This window comes from Zootermopsis nevadensis, unplaced genomic scaffold (genome assembly GCF_977971745.1).
Source record: "Zootermopsis nevadensis isolate Lab colony 2312 unplaced genomic scaffold, Znev_1.0 Znev_ptg000013l, whole genome shotgun sequence".
Taxonomy (NCBI): Eukaryota; Metazoa; Arthropoda; class Insecta; order Blattodea; family Termopsidae; genus Zootermopsis; species Zootermopsis nevadensis.
In genome coordinates, this window is record NW_028259145.1 from 2,053,247 (window position 1) to 2,069,044 (window position 15,798).

General features: G+C 38.2%; 1 protein-coding gene across 5 annotated transcripts in view; it reads left to right on the top strand.

Moving 5' to 3' along the window:
* The first annotated feature begins 2 nt into the window (after positions 1–2).
* Positions 3–15,798, top strand: part of alt (SMC superfamily domain-containing protein aluminum tubes) — a 61,872-nt gene continuing 46,076 nt past the window's right edge. For 2 of the 5 annotated variants that reach the window (XM_087348780.1, XM_087348782.1), the window contains exons 1-3: positions 5–856; positions 2,242–2,394; positions 3,678–3,906. In XM_087348780.1, coding sequence (XP_087204906.1) covers positions 509–856; positions 2,242–2,394; positions 3,678–3,906 — 730 coding nt within the window. In that variant the 5' untranslated portion in view covers positions 5–508. Of the gene's footprint in view, positions 857–2,241; positions 2,395–3,677; positions 3,907–15,798 lie in introns of all 5 variants that reach the window. The other 3 variants (XM_087348778.1, XM_087348779.1, XM_087348781.1) reach the window with 3 other exon arrangements.

The following is a 15,798-nucleotide window of genomic DNA, read 5'->3' on the forward strand; positions in this document are numbered from 1 at the left end:
TCCATCGTATGCTTGTTTTGGATGTATGGAATATCAGTGTTGAAAGACGTGGTGTGCTGACGGCTGAGTAGTCTACAATTGTAAACTAAAGTAGTGTTGTTTGAGTGTTTTTAATTTTGAATTAGGAGTTGATTATCATAGGTGACGTAGACGTGGATCGGAAGGAGTTGTAGATTGTGTTTTTTTCCCGAAACGTGGGTAACGTCAAGAGGCCTGCGATTTTGCGTTGGCGGCTGCCACATAATCTGCCACGAAGATTAAATCTGGAGATGGAACTTCAACACTTGGGAAGTAACAGCTTTCCCAGTATTGTGATGTGATCATTGCTTGTCTGAGGACATAATAAAGTGTAATCTCAGTACATACCGACATTTTTGATAGAGTGTGACATTTACTGTGTAAGTGATTTCATTCAGTGAATATAAATGTTCTGTTGACATTAAAACTTTTTCCTTCCTTTATTTTACACGATCTTAGTTGTCTTATAATTTTAGGTGTCGGTATAAAAATGGATGTCCAAACAGGCCTAGTTTGTGCTGGAGTATTTGTGCTCTCGGTAGTAGTGATATTTGTGGTTTCAATGTTTGGCATAAAAGAGAAGACATATGAAGAAGCAATCGCAGAACAAAGAAATATGCCAGCAGAGAACTTACTTTTAGGTCGTAGTGGTAAAGACAAAACCAAGGATAAGAAGCAAAAGAAAGCAGGCAAGAAGGTGAAAGAGAAACCAACAGAACAAGAAAAGAAACAGTCAGAAGCAGTTTTATCTGCATCTACTCAACCAACCTCGCAAGAAAAGACCCATGTGGACTTCAATGAACCAGAAGCAGAAGTTGTAAGCGAACGTCTACCACAGGTATATATTTAGCAGTGAAATTTCCATTCATAGGTAGCCTACCTATTTACAAATTAATGTTGTAGTGTATTGCTTAAAATGGAAATTTACCAACCACACAAATGTAGTTGGTACTTTGTAATTGTTGCTCATGACGTTAAGAGTTGAATTAGATGAGCTTCAGATGACAAAGGCCAGTTATATTTGCTGGGGTTTCTATAAATTTCAGACGTTTGTTGATTTAGATAGCACATTGAATAGTCTGTGTCCACAACAAAAATACTGAAGTTTGCAGTTAATCCTAATAGCAAAAATAACGCTGTAGTAGTTATGTGTAGGTTTTGAGGTTTTGTTTTGTTGGATACTGCTGTAGGAATGATGTGGATATTGTGACTCTTTTCAGCAGTGTAAGTAATTCCATCATTACAGCATTTTTGCAATGATATCAGTTCAGTATGTGTATTTATGTAGTTATTAATTCTGCTATATTAATACTTCTTCAGGAAAGACTAGGAATAGAATAGAATTTATTTACATTCCTTAGTTCCTTCATAGGCCTAAGCCAAGGATGTAGAACAGGTCATAGCACAAATACCATACCTGTTTCTAGTACAAATATAAATGCATAGTTATAACAGCTATTTACAGATTTTTGGAACTACAGTATTACAGCAAAATAATTATGATGAGAAACCATCACCATAGTTACTTACATGTATTTATAAATTCTTCTACTGAGTAGGAGTGAGATAGGGCTTGTTTAACTCAAACATTTGGGTTTTTTTGTCATGATGTGAGCACATGCTGCTACTTATATCTGAACTACAAAAATGATTTTTTTAATTTTCCTAATTATGTGTTAATTTGTCATACTACACATATTTTCAAAGTATATTTGAGGTTAAAATACTTTGTGAAGAACATTTCAGGTAAAAATCATTTGTGGTCTAATGAAACAATCCGGTATAGCTCTGTTAGGATGTATGATATTGCGGGTTCGGTTCCAGACCACCAAAATAAAGCGAGTCACACACATTTTTTGGTTTCCCAGTGCATATAAAAGTTATGTTTACACTATACTGTAGTCTAGTAAGTGTGCAATAGCCTTATGTCTGAAAAAACAATGCGAGAACATTGCGAGAATTTCCAAAATGTGACACACAGACGCGAAGTGAGCACATGCTGTTGGAAAAATGGCGCTGATAAACTTGCTCGATACAGGGTTGCCACAGACCTTCAATTTGTAAATACCTCAATATCTGTGAAGCACAATTAAACGAGGTATGCCTGTACCTATAAATCTTACAGAAAAATAATTGTAATGTCATGTCGCCACTCTACAGTGGGACTTCAATGGTTCTGTGAATAGTTGCTATATGCCTGTCATTAGGTGTTTTGTATTTCAGGGGGACAAGAAGAAAAATAAAAAGGAAAAAGTAAAACCTATTTTATTAAATAAAGATGAAGAGAGCCTTGTTGCTGAGAGTCTACCTGTACCAGCCAATCACTTTGAGGTGATACAGCCAAAGGATGATCTGCTACTAAAACAAAAAGGAAGTGTAAGTGTGTCTGTCTATACTCATCTGTCTATAGAAATATATTGTTATTATTCTTTAAACATTAGTCCATTCTGTAAAAATTTTAGCTCATCATTAACTTATCATCAGTTTTACTGAACAATACAGTTTGAATTTCAAGTCTCTAATGAGCAACTACTCATAGCTGGAGATATTTTTGAGCTGTGATAGAATGTTTCGATTTAGAGACATTTTTATAGATGGGGATAATTTAAAGCACAATTTAGCATTTGGATGTGTTATAGTGTCACTGTGGAACCTTCTAGTTTGCAATGATGGTCTCATTTCGGGCACTTATTGCTGTGAAGAATTCAGTCACAAGCACGTGAAAAAATTTTAAGTTTGTATCTGATATTAAAAGTAATTTGTTTGCATAAAAAGTTGAATTATTGATTTTTTTGCATGAAATTTACATTTTTATAAATTGTATTTCTTTTCACAACTGAGTTCATTTCTGTTCACACTTAGGTGCTGTTTGTTTTCAATTTGCAAATGTGAAAAGACATTCTATATGTAGTAAATCATATTCAGAAATTGCCTTTGTAGTCGCTTTGTATTGCTAGAATAAGTTTATGGACATTCTTTATGTTTAAGCTGTTGTTTTATTGCAATGTAATTTCTGGAAATGGATTAAAGATGAAGTCTGATTGGCGCCATCTGCAGGTGAACTGGATTTTCTGATGCTTGGCACCACCAAAGCAATGTGAATTTTGCTCTTGTATCATAAAATGTGCAAGCCGCATCTCATATATGGTTATAACATTAAGAAATTTCAAGAAAAATATAACATTAGTTTAAAAATCTGATTAATTGTAATTGTGTTGTCATTTGTGCTGAATGGAACCAGGTAAAATAATTTTACTTTCTCTATTCTTGTCCTTCTTTCATGGATTTTGGCCATAGCGCCTGTTTCCACATCAGGAGAGCGAATCTTGCCACCTTGTTAATGGGCGGCTAACAGTTCTTCGTCCTTGTGGGTTGTATTGAAGTACCGCCTTCGGGATTCTTTCCTCGTGCATCCTTTGGATATGGTTATGCCAATTTTGCTCCATTCCTGTCCATGTTCAGTAAAACAAGATGAATTCAAAGCGACCATTTCTTTTATACTCTGGTATTACTTATTTTAATTTTTGTTTGATTTCTCTGTATACAGCAGAATGCTAATTTGGCAGAACATGGAGTTAATCTTACCACAGCTTATTAATCTGTGAGCTGTCTTCCTTGTAATATGTGTTGCTGTAACTAGTGCACTCTTTATATTTCAGAAAGGTGATTTGATTGATAAAGGAGGGGACACAACGTTTGTTGAAACAGTGGCGGGACCTCCGAGTGCCCCTGAGAAGGCACCATCGAAGCAGTCCACTGTTAAGGCCGATAAAAAGGCAGAAAAGTTGGCAGCAACAACAGTGCAACAAGAACAGGCTACCCCTCCCCCACCATCCAAGGAGCGCAACAAAAAAAAGAGGAGTGAACTTGCAACATTGCAACAAATGAGTGAGTACAACTTTTTGATTCTGCATGAGAATTACTTGAATGTACAGCTGCTGGTATATCTCTTGCCTAGTGATGCCATTGAGTTCTGTGAAGTGATACAGCGTTGATAAACTGGTCAGGATTTTTATACACTGCTGACACTCCATCAGTTTTTCTTTAGGAGCGTATTAAAATCAACCTTCAGAAGTTAAATGAATTGTATGCATCCTAAAATGATTGTAGATTTGTAGGATTTGGGGTTTTCACAGCGGTGAGTCTGAAGATGGCTGTCCTCTGGGTTGTTGTGCCTTGTGGTCTGGTAGATGTTTACCGACGTTTCAGTGGTCCTTGCTGCCTCCATCTTCGCCCTGATGATGGAGGCAGCAAGAATGAGTAGGAGCTATTCCTCCACTCCCTCCAAGCGCCTGCTTAGGCGTGTATCAGGGCGGCTTTTTTATTTTATATACACACACACATATATACTGGGAACGACCCATTCTTCAAGTGCCTGAGCACTGCGGGTCCCAACTTTTTTTTTTGTTGGCCTTGGTCTATAGACATTTTGGTAGGACTCCTTGGATGAGGGATCGGCCCGTCGCAAGGCCTCTACCTGTACACAGGACAGCACAACACAGAAAAACGCGGACGAACATCCATGGCTTGAGTGGGATTCGAACCCACGTTCCCAGTGACCAAGCGGCACGAGGCCCACGCCTCAGACCGCGCAGTGATCCAAATTAATAGTTAGTTGGAAAGGATATGGAAGGAAGCAGTTATGACCTATTTTAAAATACTATTTGCTTGTAGAGACTGAGGAAAATCCTAAAAATGCATTAGTCAGGATAGCCAGTTTCTGGGGGAAAATTTTAAACTGGGGTCTACCTGACTATGAAGGGACAGCACTAACCATTCAACCACTGTATATGAGCTATAGACACACATGCTATTTATTACACTTAGCTCTTTTGATCAGGTGCCTCGGACATGTGGCATCCAGATTTGTGCCCCCCCCCCCTCAGTTTTAGGTACATTGAATTCAGAAGTTTGTCCAGTGTATTATTAGGCCCACCAACGTATGGTTGATTTGGTTGTTGGTTAGTTTATGACAGTGTGAACCTAACCTAACAATTTGTTTTTTTCTGTTGTGTACTTTTGGGGAGTCTAGATGTTTTAATAGTTTAATAGGGCTGCAGATAATGTGAATTAGATAAGAGACCATTGTGTTAAGTAATTTTTTAGGTCTAATGTAATGCAGTTAAAGGTGATATTATCTGTGTTGCAAGTTGTATTTAATCTCATCACCAAAGTGTCTTTAATAGGCATTTTGCAGGGATGTGAACATTCCTAAACCTCTTGCATGTCTTTCCATGCTGTTGATGAATTGTTTTGTTCTCTAACATCAAAATGGTACTGAGGCTTCTTGCATGGAAAAGAGAGCCTAATATTGAAGGTCTTACATACTAATGGAAGGCAGAAAAACTGACAAGACAGTATTACTATGTGATACGAATTAATTACCTGTCGGTATTATGGTCATTCCTTTGTGCGTGTTTATTGAAGTTTATAAAAGATTACACTGCCTGTATATGAGCCGGGATAGCTCAGTCAGTATAGTGACTGGCTATGGGCTGGGCGATCAGGGTTCGATCCCCGACGGGGGCAGACGATTTTTCCTCTAGCCTCTGCGTCCAGACCGGCCTCCTGTCAAATGGGTACCAGGGTCCTTTCCCAGGGGTAAAGCACGGCCGGGGCGTGATGCCGACCACTCACCCCCATCTGGCGCCGAGGTCAAGGAAGAGAGGAGCTATACCTCCGCTCCCCCAAGTGCCTGCTTAGGCATGGAGCAGGACACTTTACTTTTATACTGCCTATATAAAGTACCCTACTTTTAAAGGCTAGGTATTTCATTGGGTACGTGTTGCCAAACATCTGTCAGTCTAAACAATATTTGAAACTGTTTTGGTAATAATTTCTTCCCACACAGTTTCTTAGGAAATCTGTTGATAAAAGAGGTGATATTTGATTGTGTCCTATCTAAGACATCATTATCATGCTCTTCATTATGTTATGGGTCTTCAATATAAGATTCTAATTATTATCAGGTATCACTTGAGATTCCTGGAATGAGTAACGTAGTCACAAGATAATTTTTGCTGTTCTCATATAATCCTTGTACTTACTTTTATCACTTTGATCAATTCTTCTGAAGTTCTTCTGTGAGCATATCAGTTGCAGACTTAATGAGATTAGGATAAATACCTTTTTATAGTATTGAGTCAGGGTTGTCCAGGTGGTGATATGTGTGTAGATAATTGTTTGAGCTGAGTGTAGTGTAGTAAGCTGTATTACATTACTGAAATTTTACTGATTGGGTGGGTGGCATTCTTTTTGTTTCCAGTGTGTGACCTTCCTGTTAAAAAATAACTCGATACAAATGATTGATATTGCATGAAGTAACAAAAGACTGCTGTCACTGAGCAAAATGCAATCAAAAGTACTCATATGCTCGTGTTGGGCAGACAGTGCAGGAATGTTTTTTTTTACTACAAGTTTTGCCGTATTTCATTCAAAAAAGTGTTTTCACCTCCAAATATGTGTTCCATTTATATACATAAATTATCTACAGTTTTAATTTTTTTTACTGTACAATACAAGGTTTTAATCTCTTGAAGTCTTTCTTAAATGACAGCCTGCTTGCCATTGGAGCTACATTTAAGTGGCAGTTTTTAGCCTTAAAATGGGAAACACATATTTGTCATTTTGGCAGTTTTTGAGGTCGACTTAAAGTTTCCCCAATAAATTGTATTAAATTCTCATTTAAATTTGAAAATAATGTGATTAGATTTGTACATATGAATCTACCCTTGTGATTTAAGTGAATTAATTTCAAAGTAAAACTTGTAAACTTTATTGTGTTAATGGCTGAACTTCTTTGCTAGCACGAAGTGTTTGGTATCTACTGAATTTGTCTAAATTAATCTACAGAAAATTTACTCCAGTAATTAAATTTACAATATCTGTATTCATCTTCGACCAGTGAATTTAACCGATAAATTAACTGATAATAGTCGAGCAAGCATTACTAAATTATACCATTCAGTATAACTGATCCCTGCCTTAATAATTGTCGTGCATTTCCAAATACAACTCGTATACCTCATGCCTTGAGCCCACGCCATATATTCACGTTTAGACTATCTCTTTCGTGTTCGGGATATTCGTTGGGTGTCCAGGGAAAGAAATATGATGGTTATGCCACGTGGAGTGTCACAGAAAATGCAACTTTGCTCTGATAGCTATCTTTGACATTGGAGTGCACATGCCAGTAGCTGAATTATATGCTGGATGTACCGAGCTAGGAACGGAGTTCATATTGAAATAATGCACTCAAAACAGAAAATAAAAGCACTGAGTAACAGTTTGCTTTGTTCTGTAATAACGCAGTCAACAAACACTTGACCCTGAAATATCAGCATTTTTATGGAAACTCTTAAAATGAACTGAAGCCATCGTGTAAATTCGTAACCCGTCATGTCGCAATTAGGCGAAAATTAAAATTAGCATTTTTTTTTTGGTATCCGAATGAAATTTGGGACCAATTCCACAATACGAATTTTTTGGGATATTCTGTATTTCTACATCAGTAGATTGATGGAATCATTGTCGTCCAACCGTGTTTACTCGAATCAATATTGACTTTGTCTTGAACGTAATATAGCTTAGTTTTTTCCCCAGATGTGCCCTTCATTCTGTTTTTAAAGCCAGCGTAATGAATAACAAGACGGGATCGGAATTCACACACTCCAATTCTTTGCAAATTTTGAATTAGTGATACAATATTACGTTGCTTATCTTAGACAACTTTTGTTTCCGAAGCAAATCATGCCATCTTAATGTCTTCTTCTAGTGGGTCAAGGGATTGAATTCTGGTCGGTCTAATTTATTTTGTTTCATGAAGCCACCATGTTATTTTACACTGAACAAAGAATTGCTTGGAGAGTTTTGTATTTTCTGAAAATCTTTTACCATACCGTATTGCAAGTGGGGCTAGAGTCGACTCAGTGATACCTGGACCACGGCCTTGCCCAACACAAGTTATAAATTCGGGCACCACCGGGAATCGAACCCGGGACCCCAGGATCAGAAATATACATATTTTCTAATTCACATGGCTTAGAGATGAACATGGTGTTGGAATGTCGTATTCTGGGTTGTTACGACTCTCATTTACAACTTCTAAAGTTCGCTTTTCTGACAAAAGCGAACTGTATTTTGTAGGTCATCACTCGTCAGAGAAATTCTGTTGGAATCCTGAATAAAATTTCTCCCGACTCCCCCTTGGTATTTTCATATAAACGTTAGATGTGATGCCTTAAAATAGGGACGGACTTTGTACGGGATCATCCAAAAGTCTCGTAACTCGTATTAAAAATATTTATTGATAGCATTTCTCGATTCTCCTGATAATCCTAATTACCTTTTGACGTATTCTAATTATGAAACTCTTGTTCAAACGCGTTACCACGATTTATGAACCACCAATTAAAATAGTTTATAATTTGTCCAACATGGCGCTTGTGTTGCGGAAAGTGTTGATCCTTGGTGTTTTATAAAAGGCGGACAATTTCTTGACCAGGGTGAGCGACTGTAAGCTTCTCACAATTAACTTTTCTCCTTCGAGTCACTTGTTCTGAGGTCCCATTAATTCTGTTTCAGGGAAACTTTGTTTCAAAGCGAGATAAGTCGTCAAAACCATGGAAGGTGTTACGTGTCTTGATGTAAATGTACAGAGGAGACAGAATTGTAAATTATATTTGAATCAAATTGTATGTAGCTTTATACAGTTTATGGAAGGTGTCATACTACGTGGGAGTTATATTTTAATATAATGCGTCATGTGTAAAATGAAGTGTTTTTTTTTTAATTTCCCGTCGTCAACTTGAAAGTATCGCACCACAACCTGTAATCCTGGGGTCTCGGGTTCGATTCCCGGCGGTGCCCGAATTTATAACTTGTGTTGGGCAAGGCCGTGGTCTAGGCAACACGGAGTTTTCCTCCGTGGCATCCCAACAATTACTCCATTCACACACAGAAGAAGGCAATGGCAAACCACTTCTGGATCATCTGCCAAGAACGTATATGAACAGGTCCCAGTCCGAGAAGAGAAAAGGATGGAAGGATCCTGTTCATATGGACCTGTCGTCAGACAGAACACTAAAAAAAAATAATAAGATGAGGTGGTCTAGCGGTTAGAACGCTGGCCTTGTAATCCCGGGGTCTCGGGTTCGATTCCCGGCGGTGCCCGAATTTATAACTTGTGTTGGGCAAGGCCGTGGTCTAGGCAACACGGAGTTTTCCTCCGTGGCATCCCAACAATTACTCCATTCACACACAGAAGAAGGCAATGGCAAACCACTTCTGGATCATCTGCCAAGAACGTATATGAACAGGTCCCAGTCCGAGAAAAGGATGGAAGGATCCTGTTCATATGGACCTGCCATCAGACAGAACACTAAATAAATAAAATTGGTAGTTCTTAGCTTAATGACGCTGAAGAAAGAACATTTTCGGGTATGATTAAGTGGGGAAAAAGGCGGTCCTCGTATGTTTCAAAGTGAGTCTGTCGTTGCAGACGAGACTTCCGAAAGCAACATTACGGTTTCCCTACAACTTTAAATATGTATCTTTGATATGATTGAAATCCGTCTATTAGTTTCGAAGGTAAAACATGAGCCGACATTTCTCATTACGTGTTTATATTTTGTCACTCCGTGCAAGGAATGGCGTTGAAAGAGCACTATAAATGTGTCAGGCTTGTCTATTTTTATTTGTCAGACGATAGCGGGTTTTATTTCAATGTCAAGATATTGCAAAATCCGATAACCTTTTAAAAGGGTCCCCCGATCTTAAAAGAGTCCACGACAGCAGAACACTAATCACTTTGTGATAATCCGACGGATTAGAAGTTGAGTGCAAACAAATAAGGATTTAAAATGTAAGCATTCTGAGTTGCGAAAGTTCAAATTGAAGTCCAACGTGACGTACAAATTCCGTTTTCCGTCTAAAGTGCCGTAATGTCTTAAGACTGACATGTGGATGATTTTTTTTAACATTACAGGAAACTCGTTCTTGCGTAATTTTAATATCATTCTGTCATATTTTTAATTAATAAGGATTGGATATAGTGATTTTGAGGGGACGGTGATCGTATATCGAATATAACAGTCGCGGGACGGCTGACAAGGGTTGTTCTATGTCCTGGGAGGTTGGGCAGGGCTGACAACTTCATGTTACGAAATGTCTCTTGGAAATTGAAATGTAAAGAGTCTGAGAGTCCTGAAGGAATATGGTGTGGATTGGATTCGGGGACCTGTGATGAACGTATAAACACGGGGTTTTTTTTTTTTGTAAAAGACGAGTTTCTAGATAACTTTGAGTTACTTAGTTTATCTGCTACATTGAGGTAAACGAAACACGTTCCCCGAAATTATTTCCTTCCGAAAAGAATACACGTTCTTTACTCTGAACCTTTATCTCTAATTACAGGGTTTTTTACAGAGTGGGGGTCTTGGCATATAAATGTGTGTTCATGTTACGACTGAGTCATTTAGCAGTGAAACCTCGCTTAGGGCTCAGGTTTGAGATTGACATGGCGTCGAAAATGAACGTGGTGTTTATAGAGTTATGATGATGAAAGTTGAGTAATTGTTGGGATGCCACGGAGAAACCGGGGAAAACCCCGGAGGAAAACTCCGTGTTGCCTAGACCACGGCCTTGCCCAACACAAGTTATAAATTCGAACCCGAGACCCCCAGGATTACAAGGCCAGCGTTCTAACCGCTAGACCACCTCATCTTATTATTATTATTTAGTGTTCTGTCTGACGACAGGTCCATATGAACAGGATCCTTCCATCCTTTTCTCGGACTGGGACCCGTTCATATACGTTCTTGGCAGATGATCCAGAAGTGGTTTGCCATTGCCTTCTTCTGTGTGTGAATGGAGTAATTGTTGGGATGCCACGGAGGAAAACTCCGTGTTGCCTAGACCACGGCCTTGCCCAACACAAGTTATAAATTCGGGCACCGCCGGGAATCGAACTCGAGACCCCAGTATGTTTTATGACGGCTAGACATCCTGAGTGTGAAGGCGACGTATTCCAGCGATACTGAACTCACCATTACGAAATTATAAGTCGTCATAGCTCCTCGAAAAATTCAACCGGGATATATGACACCGGCAGAGGTTTGAACCGGATACGTAACACATGTGAAACGGTTAGAAAAATGTTGCATGTCTTTGTTTTGAATTCAAATTTGGAATAATTTGGAAGCTACAGAACGTGCTATGAACGGATGGATATCAGGTTGCTTTGGTGTAGGATTAAAACCTGCTGAAGTATTTAAGATAAATTTTTGCGTATTGAATGAAGTAAATTGTTCTTAAATCGTGTTTTATAAATTGGTATTTTTTATTGTTTAGTACGAGTTTTGTATTAGAAGAAGTTGAATTTCCTTACGTTTTGATAATAATTACAGATCCTTATTACAGTTTCGCTATTCGAATCAGGCAATTGTATACTCGTGGGTTGATTAACCTCTTGAGTTTAAGGTTAGAACAACCTGGAAACAGAGTTCTGTGGCGCCAGAGTACAAAATACGCTAAGGACGGCTTTGCCGACTTAAAATACCTTCGGGGAGTTTTAAAAAAGGTGAACGTCCTAACCCCGAGCTGTCAAGGTTAAAAGTCAACATCCCGCACGAGTGTTTACGTCCAACAGAACTGGTACTCAAGGATGCAAACAAGAAACAAAACCAGAAATTTGTAATTAGATCATTTAGTAAAAGTCATACTGTGATTGGGACGTGTTCACGACTGTATTGTACAGACGGGAGACATTTGCATTAGGAGTTTCGTGTTCCTCCACGTTCAGAACTGCTCAGCGAGCAACTCTGTTCTCCTGTCCAGTTGACACACGAGTTGGCTTCCCAGGAAGCATGAAGCTGTCCACTCACCTCAGAATAACGCAGTAATTTTCCGTTTTCACAGCTGTATACTTCACCCCGCTGAAATTATTTTAATATCTCTTCTCATACTTTGTTAATGACATTTTCAGAAAGCTTTGCCATTAAAAACAGTTTTAGGAACGTGTCAACTAGTTTTTATTAGTGGGAAGATCTGTTCAGATGTTTTAAGCATTCAGTTTCTGTAATAGTTGGAATGGATTAAAGTTCAGGGCTGGTATTACGGAAAATAAAATTTAACGTTATTGTACTGGGTAGTAAAGTAATCCATAATACACTGAATTTCCGCACGTAGCGCTGTTGTCTTACTAGACGTGAAATCCATAATACACTGAATTTCCGCACGTAGCGCTGTTGTCTTATTAGACGTGATCTGAAGTTTCTAACCTGCAACCCACGTGAAGTTTTTGTAATATTATATCTTCCTGCGTGATGAAAAATAGTTAATCTGTAGCAGAAAACACGACGTCTTACTGTTGACCGCTGCCACGTTCGACGAGTTCTAAATGTTCGTTATTTCAGAATCATGGTACATAATAGTAATCCGTGACGTCTAACGTATTGCTTTGTAAGGGAATGTATTTCTTTTTCGTTTGCAGAACTGGGCACTACAGACATTCCTAGAAACATTAATTTGAAGTTTGTCAAAATAATATTAAACAGTTTAGTCGTACCTCAGAGAAAACACAACACTTCTCCGTTACAAAGATCATTAGTTAATGAAATTTAGGGAAATAATCCGTGTTTAAACTGAAACTCATTAATATAAAATGCATTTTTATTATTTATTTAGTGTTCTGTCTGACGACAGGTCCATATGAACAGGATCCTTCCATCCTTTTCTCGGACTGGGACCTGTTCATATACGTTCTTGGCAGATGATCCAGAAGTGGTTTGCCATTGCCTTCTTCTGTGTGTGAATGGAGTAATTGTTGGGATGCCACGGAGGAAAACTCCGTGTTGCCTAGACCACGGCCTTGCCCAACACAAGTTATAAATTCGGGCACCGCCGGGAATCGAACCCGAGACCCCCAGGATTACAAGGCCAGCGTTCTAACCGCTAGACCTCCGTGGTTAAAATGCATTTACTGAATATTAAAGCAGGTGGTACACATAATTATCGCTGGTTCTTAAAATTGTTATATTTTACAGTGGATAGAATGTTAAGGAATTGCGTATTTAAAATAGTTAGGGTCAGTGTACTGGAAGACTTTCTACGTTATTAGAATGCAAATTCTTGAAGTTATCTCCGGGAATTCACGTTTCTTTATTTAATTTTGATTTGGTTTATTCCGTTTGTCTGTGTACTTTGAACCTAGGACATCACTCACCACGGACGAGAAGGCGTTAATAATGCTCGTAATTTTCCGTCATTAAAGATACTTTCTCTTAGAAGCAGGCATTTTGTTTTGTAGAAAGGGTAAAGGATGATGGCGTACATTCCTGCTGTGAAACGTGGTTCGACATGATTGGCTTAGCGTAACGATGTTCATGGTTGCATTGTCGACTGGCTTTTGGTATGAGTCGAAAGTAGTTTTAACTACCACGATATCAGTATGATCCCAGACTTGAGATTGTTCTGCTTTGGGACGTGTTACATTTTGCGTTATCCGCATTGCAGAGTTATAGATTAATAAAATGTAGAATTTTTTCAAAGAAATTCATGGCATTATCTTGTATTTAATACTACAAGCCACATATCTCCACAGTAAAGATAAAATAACTCGAAAGGTCTTTATCAATTTTATGTCAGGTACCGAAGTCATATCTGAAACCTTTCAGAGTTGAATTGTCTTCTTCAGAAACACGAATATCCCATAAGACCACAAACTAATCTTCCACCGCCCTCTAAGTGTGCGATAGGCTAGACGATTCTGTACGTAACCACTGCAGTTAGGTTTCTTCTCTGACCCAGAATAAAGGAGTTAGACTTGTAATTAGTTATGTATAGTTAAGATTCGCTGAAGTTAATTAGGTCGAATGATAATCGCGAGTGAGAGGAGAAGAAAGCGATTGTGGCTTCTAAAGATATTTAGTAAAATCTTCTCGGGCTGTCGTCCGTGTCTGTTGGTTACATATAACAGACGTTTCAGGGTCAGTCTCTGTCCCCATCTACAGGGCTCTGATGTAACTATGTGTCCAGACAGTCACGTGTATGATACGGCTGATGGCCACAGAAGATTTTAAGAGCTAGTAGTCGTGAAAGCTTCAAATTATGAGTGTATTAACTTATCATTCAGTAATTAGAATGTCGTGCATTTGAAATGACATTAAAACAGACTTTAGAAATCTGAGACATGTAAACAAAGGACGAGTTAAGTTTCTCTCATAATTATGCTTTTTTTTCCCACGGCTGAATTGAGAGAATAAATTGAAGCCATTTCCTTCACGAGTGACGCAAAGCAGTGACCGTTACACAGTTATATTTTGCAAGTAGAGAATTACGGTTCAAATGTAAATTTTTGTCCGTATTAAATTAACATTTAAATAATTCTGTATGTGCTTTGGATCACAATACAAGTACCCCAGTTTCGTCGTGTGTAGAGTAGTTGCTATTTAAAATACGTTAGACAGGATGGATAATAAAGAACTTGCCAGTAATGTAATTTCTAGGTTATGTTGGTTATTTTGTCATGCGTTATTTGCAAAAATGCAAAGGAGAGGTATCGTCAGCCGGTCGTTCTGTTTTAGCTTCCAAAATATCGATAGATTTCAGGTACATTTTGTGTTATGGGTGACCTCTCAGGGATTTAAATAAGACTTGTTATTCGCCAATTATTTCAGTTGAATTCTGGTTGAGCACCGGTTTGTGTCTGAAATAATAATGAACTTAGACCATTGTTGTATGCATCAGCAAGGACTGTGCTTTGTGGGTAGTAGATTATACGTGTAGCTTACGTCTAGGTCGTCGACCAATCGGAATCGAGTTTCATGACAACTGTATTTTCAGTCTGATTTCCTCCATGTTTTAACTACTCTATTTCGTTATATATGCTGTAGTTGACGTCCATATTTTTCGTATAGATGGTAAAATATATTTGTGTTTTAATTTAAATGTGGTTGAAGCTGGCTTATTTTATTTGTAAATTATTTACGAGAACTTGATTCTTCTAAATAATGAGGGCTAAAATTGATGTGTGATGTATATCATTTACAGAAAAAAAATTGTAAACTACCAGTTTTCCTGATTTTTGTGTAGACGTACGGTAGTTATTCTGTAACGGGTATTTTAAAACCATAAAAATGGTTCGGATGTCCGATTCTGCAAGCTTCAGAGCAATATGTGTAATGCTCTCCGGACAAGAGATCTTGATCATTCCACGCAAATTCGTGATCGATGAGCCACGTTCCTTTCATCCATCCGTGACTCACGATCCAGTGAACATACAGTAAGAATCCCGATTATCCGACCTAAACGGGACCGAAGTTGGGTCGGATAACACGGAATACTAATCAGAATGTAAAAATCAACTCTGTTTTCGATATTATTAAATTCCGAAGAAAATTCGATACGGAATCAAATTTAGAAATCCACAAACAAAAACTGTCATAACATAACCTATTTCTGGAAGAACCACGTTTGTGAAGAGAGTTATAAAATGTCGTGGATGGAATATAAGGGTTCAGCGTAAAAGTGGACGTGGTTCCGATTTTTACGAACTTCAGAAAAAACATCAAAAACTTGTTTATGCATTCAAATTCTTGTGAAAACTTCAGTACGACCTTGTGTAACAAATGACTAGAGGCCACGCGTTCTTCCACCAGTACATGCAACTCCAAGGTGTGAAAATTAAATAACCGGACTGAAACATATATTCTTTCGTGGCGTGGTAACTTTGGAAATTATTATCATGGGGTCGTCACATTGTTCTGAATGTCCTAATGTTAT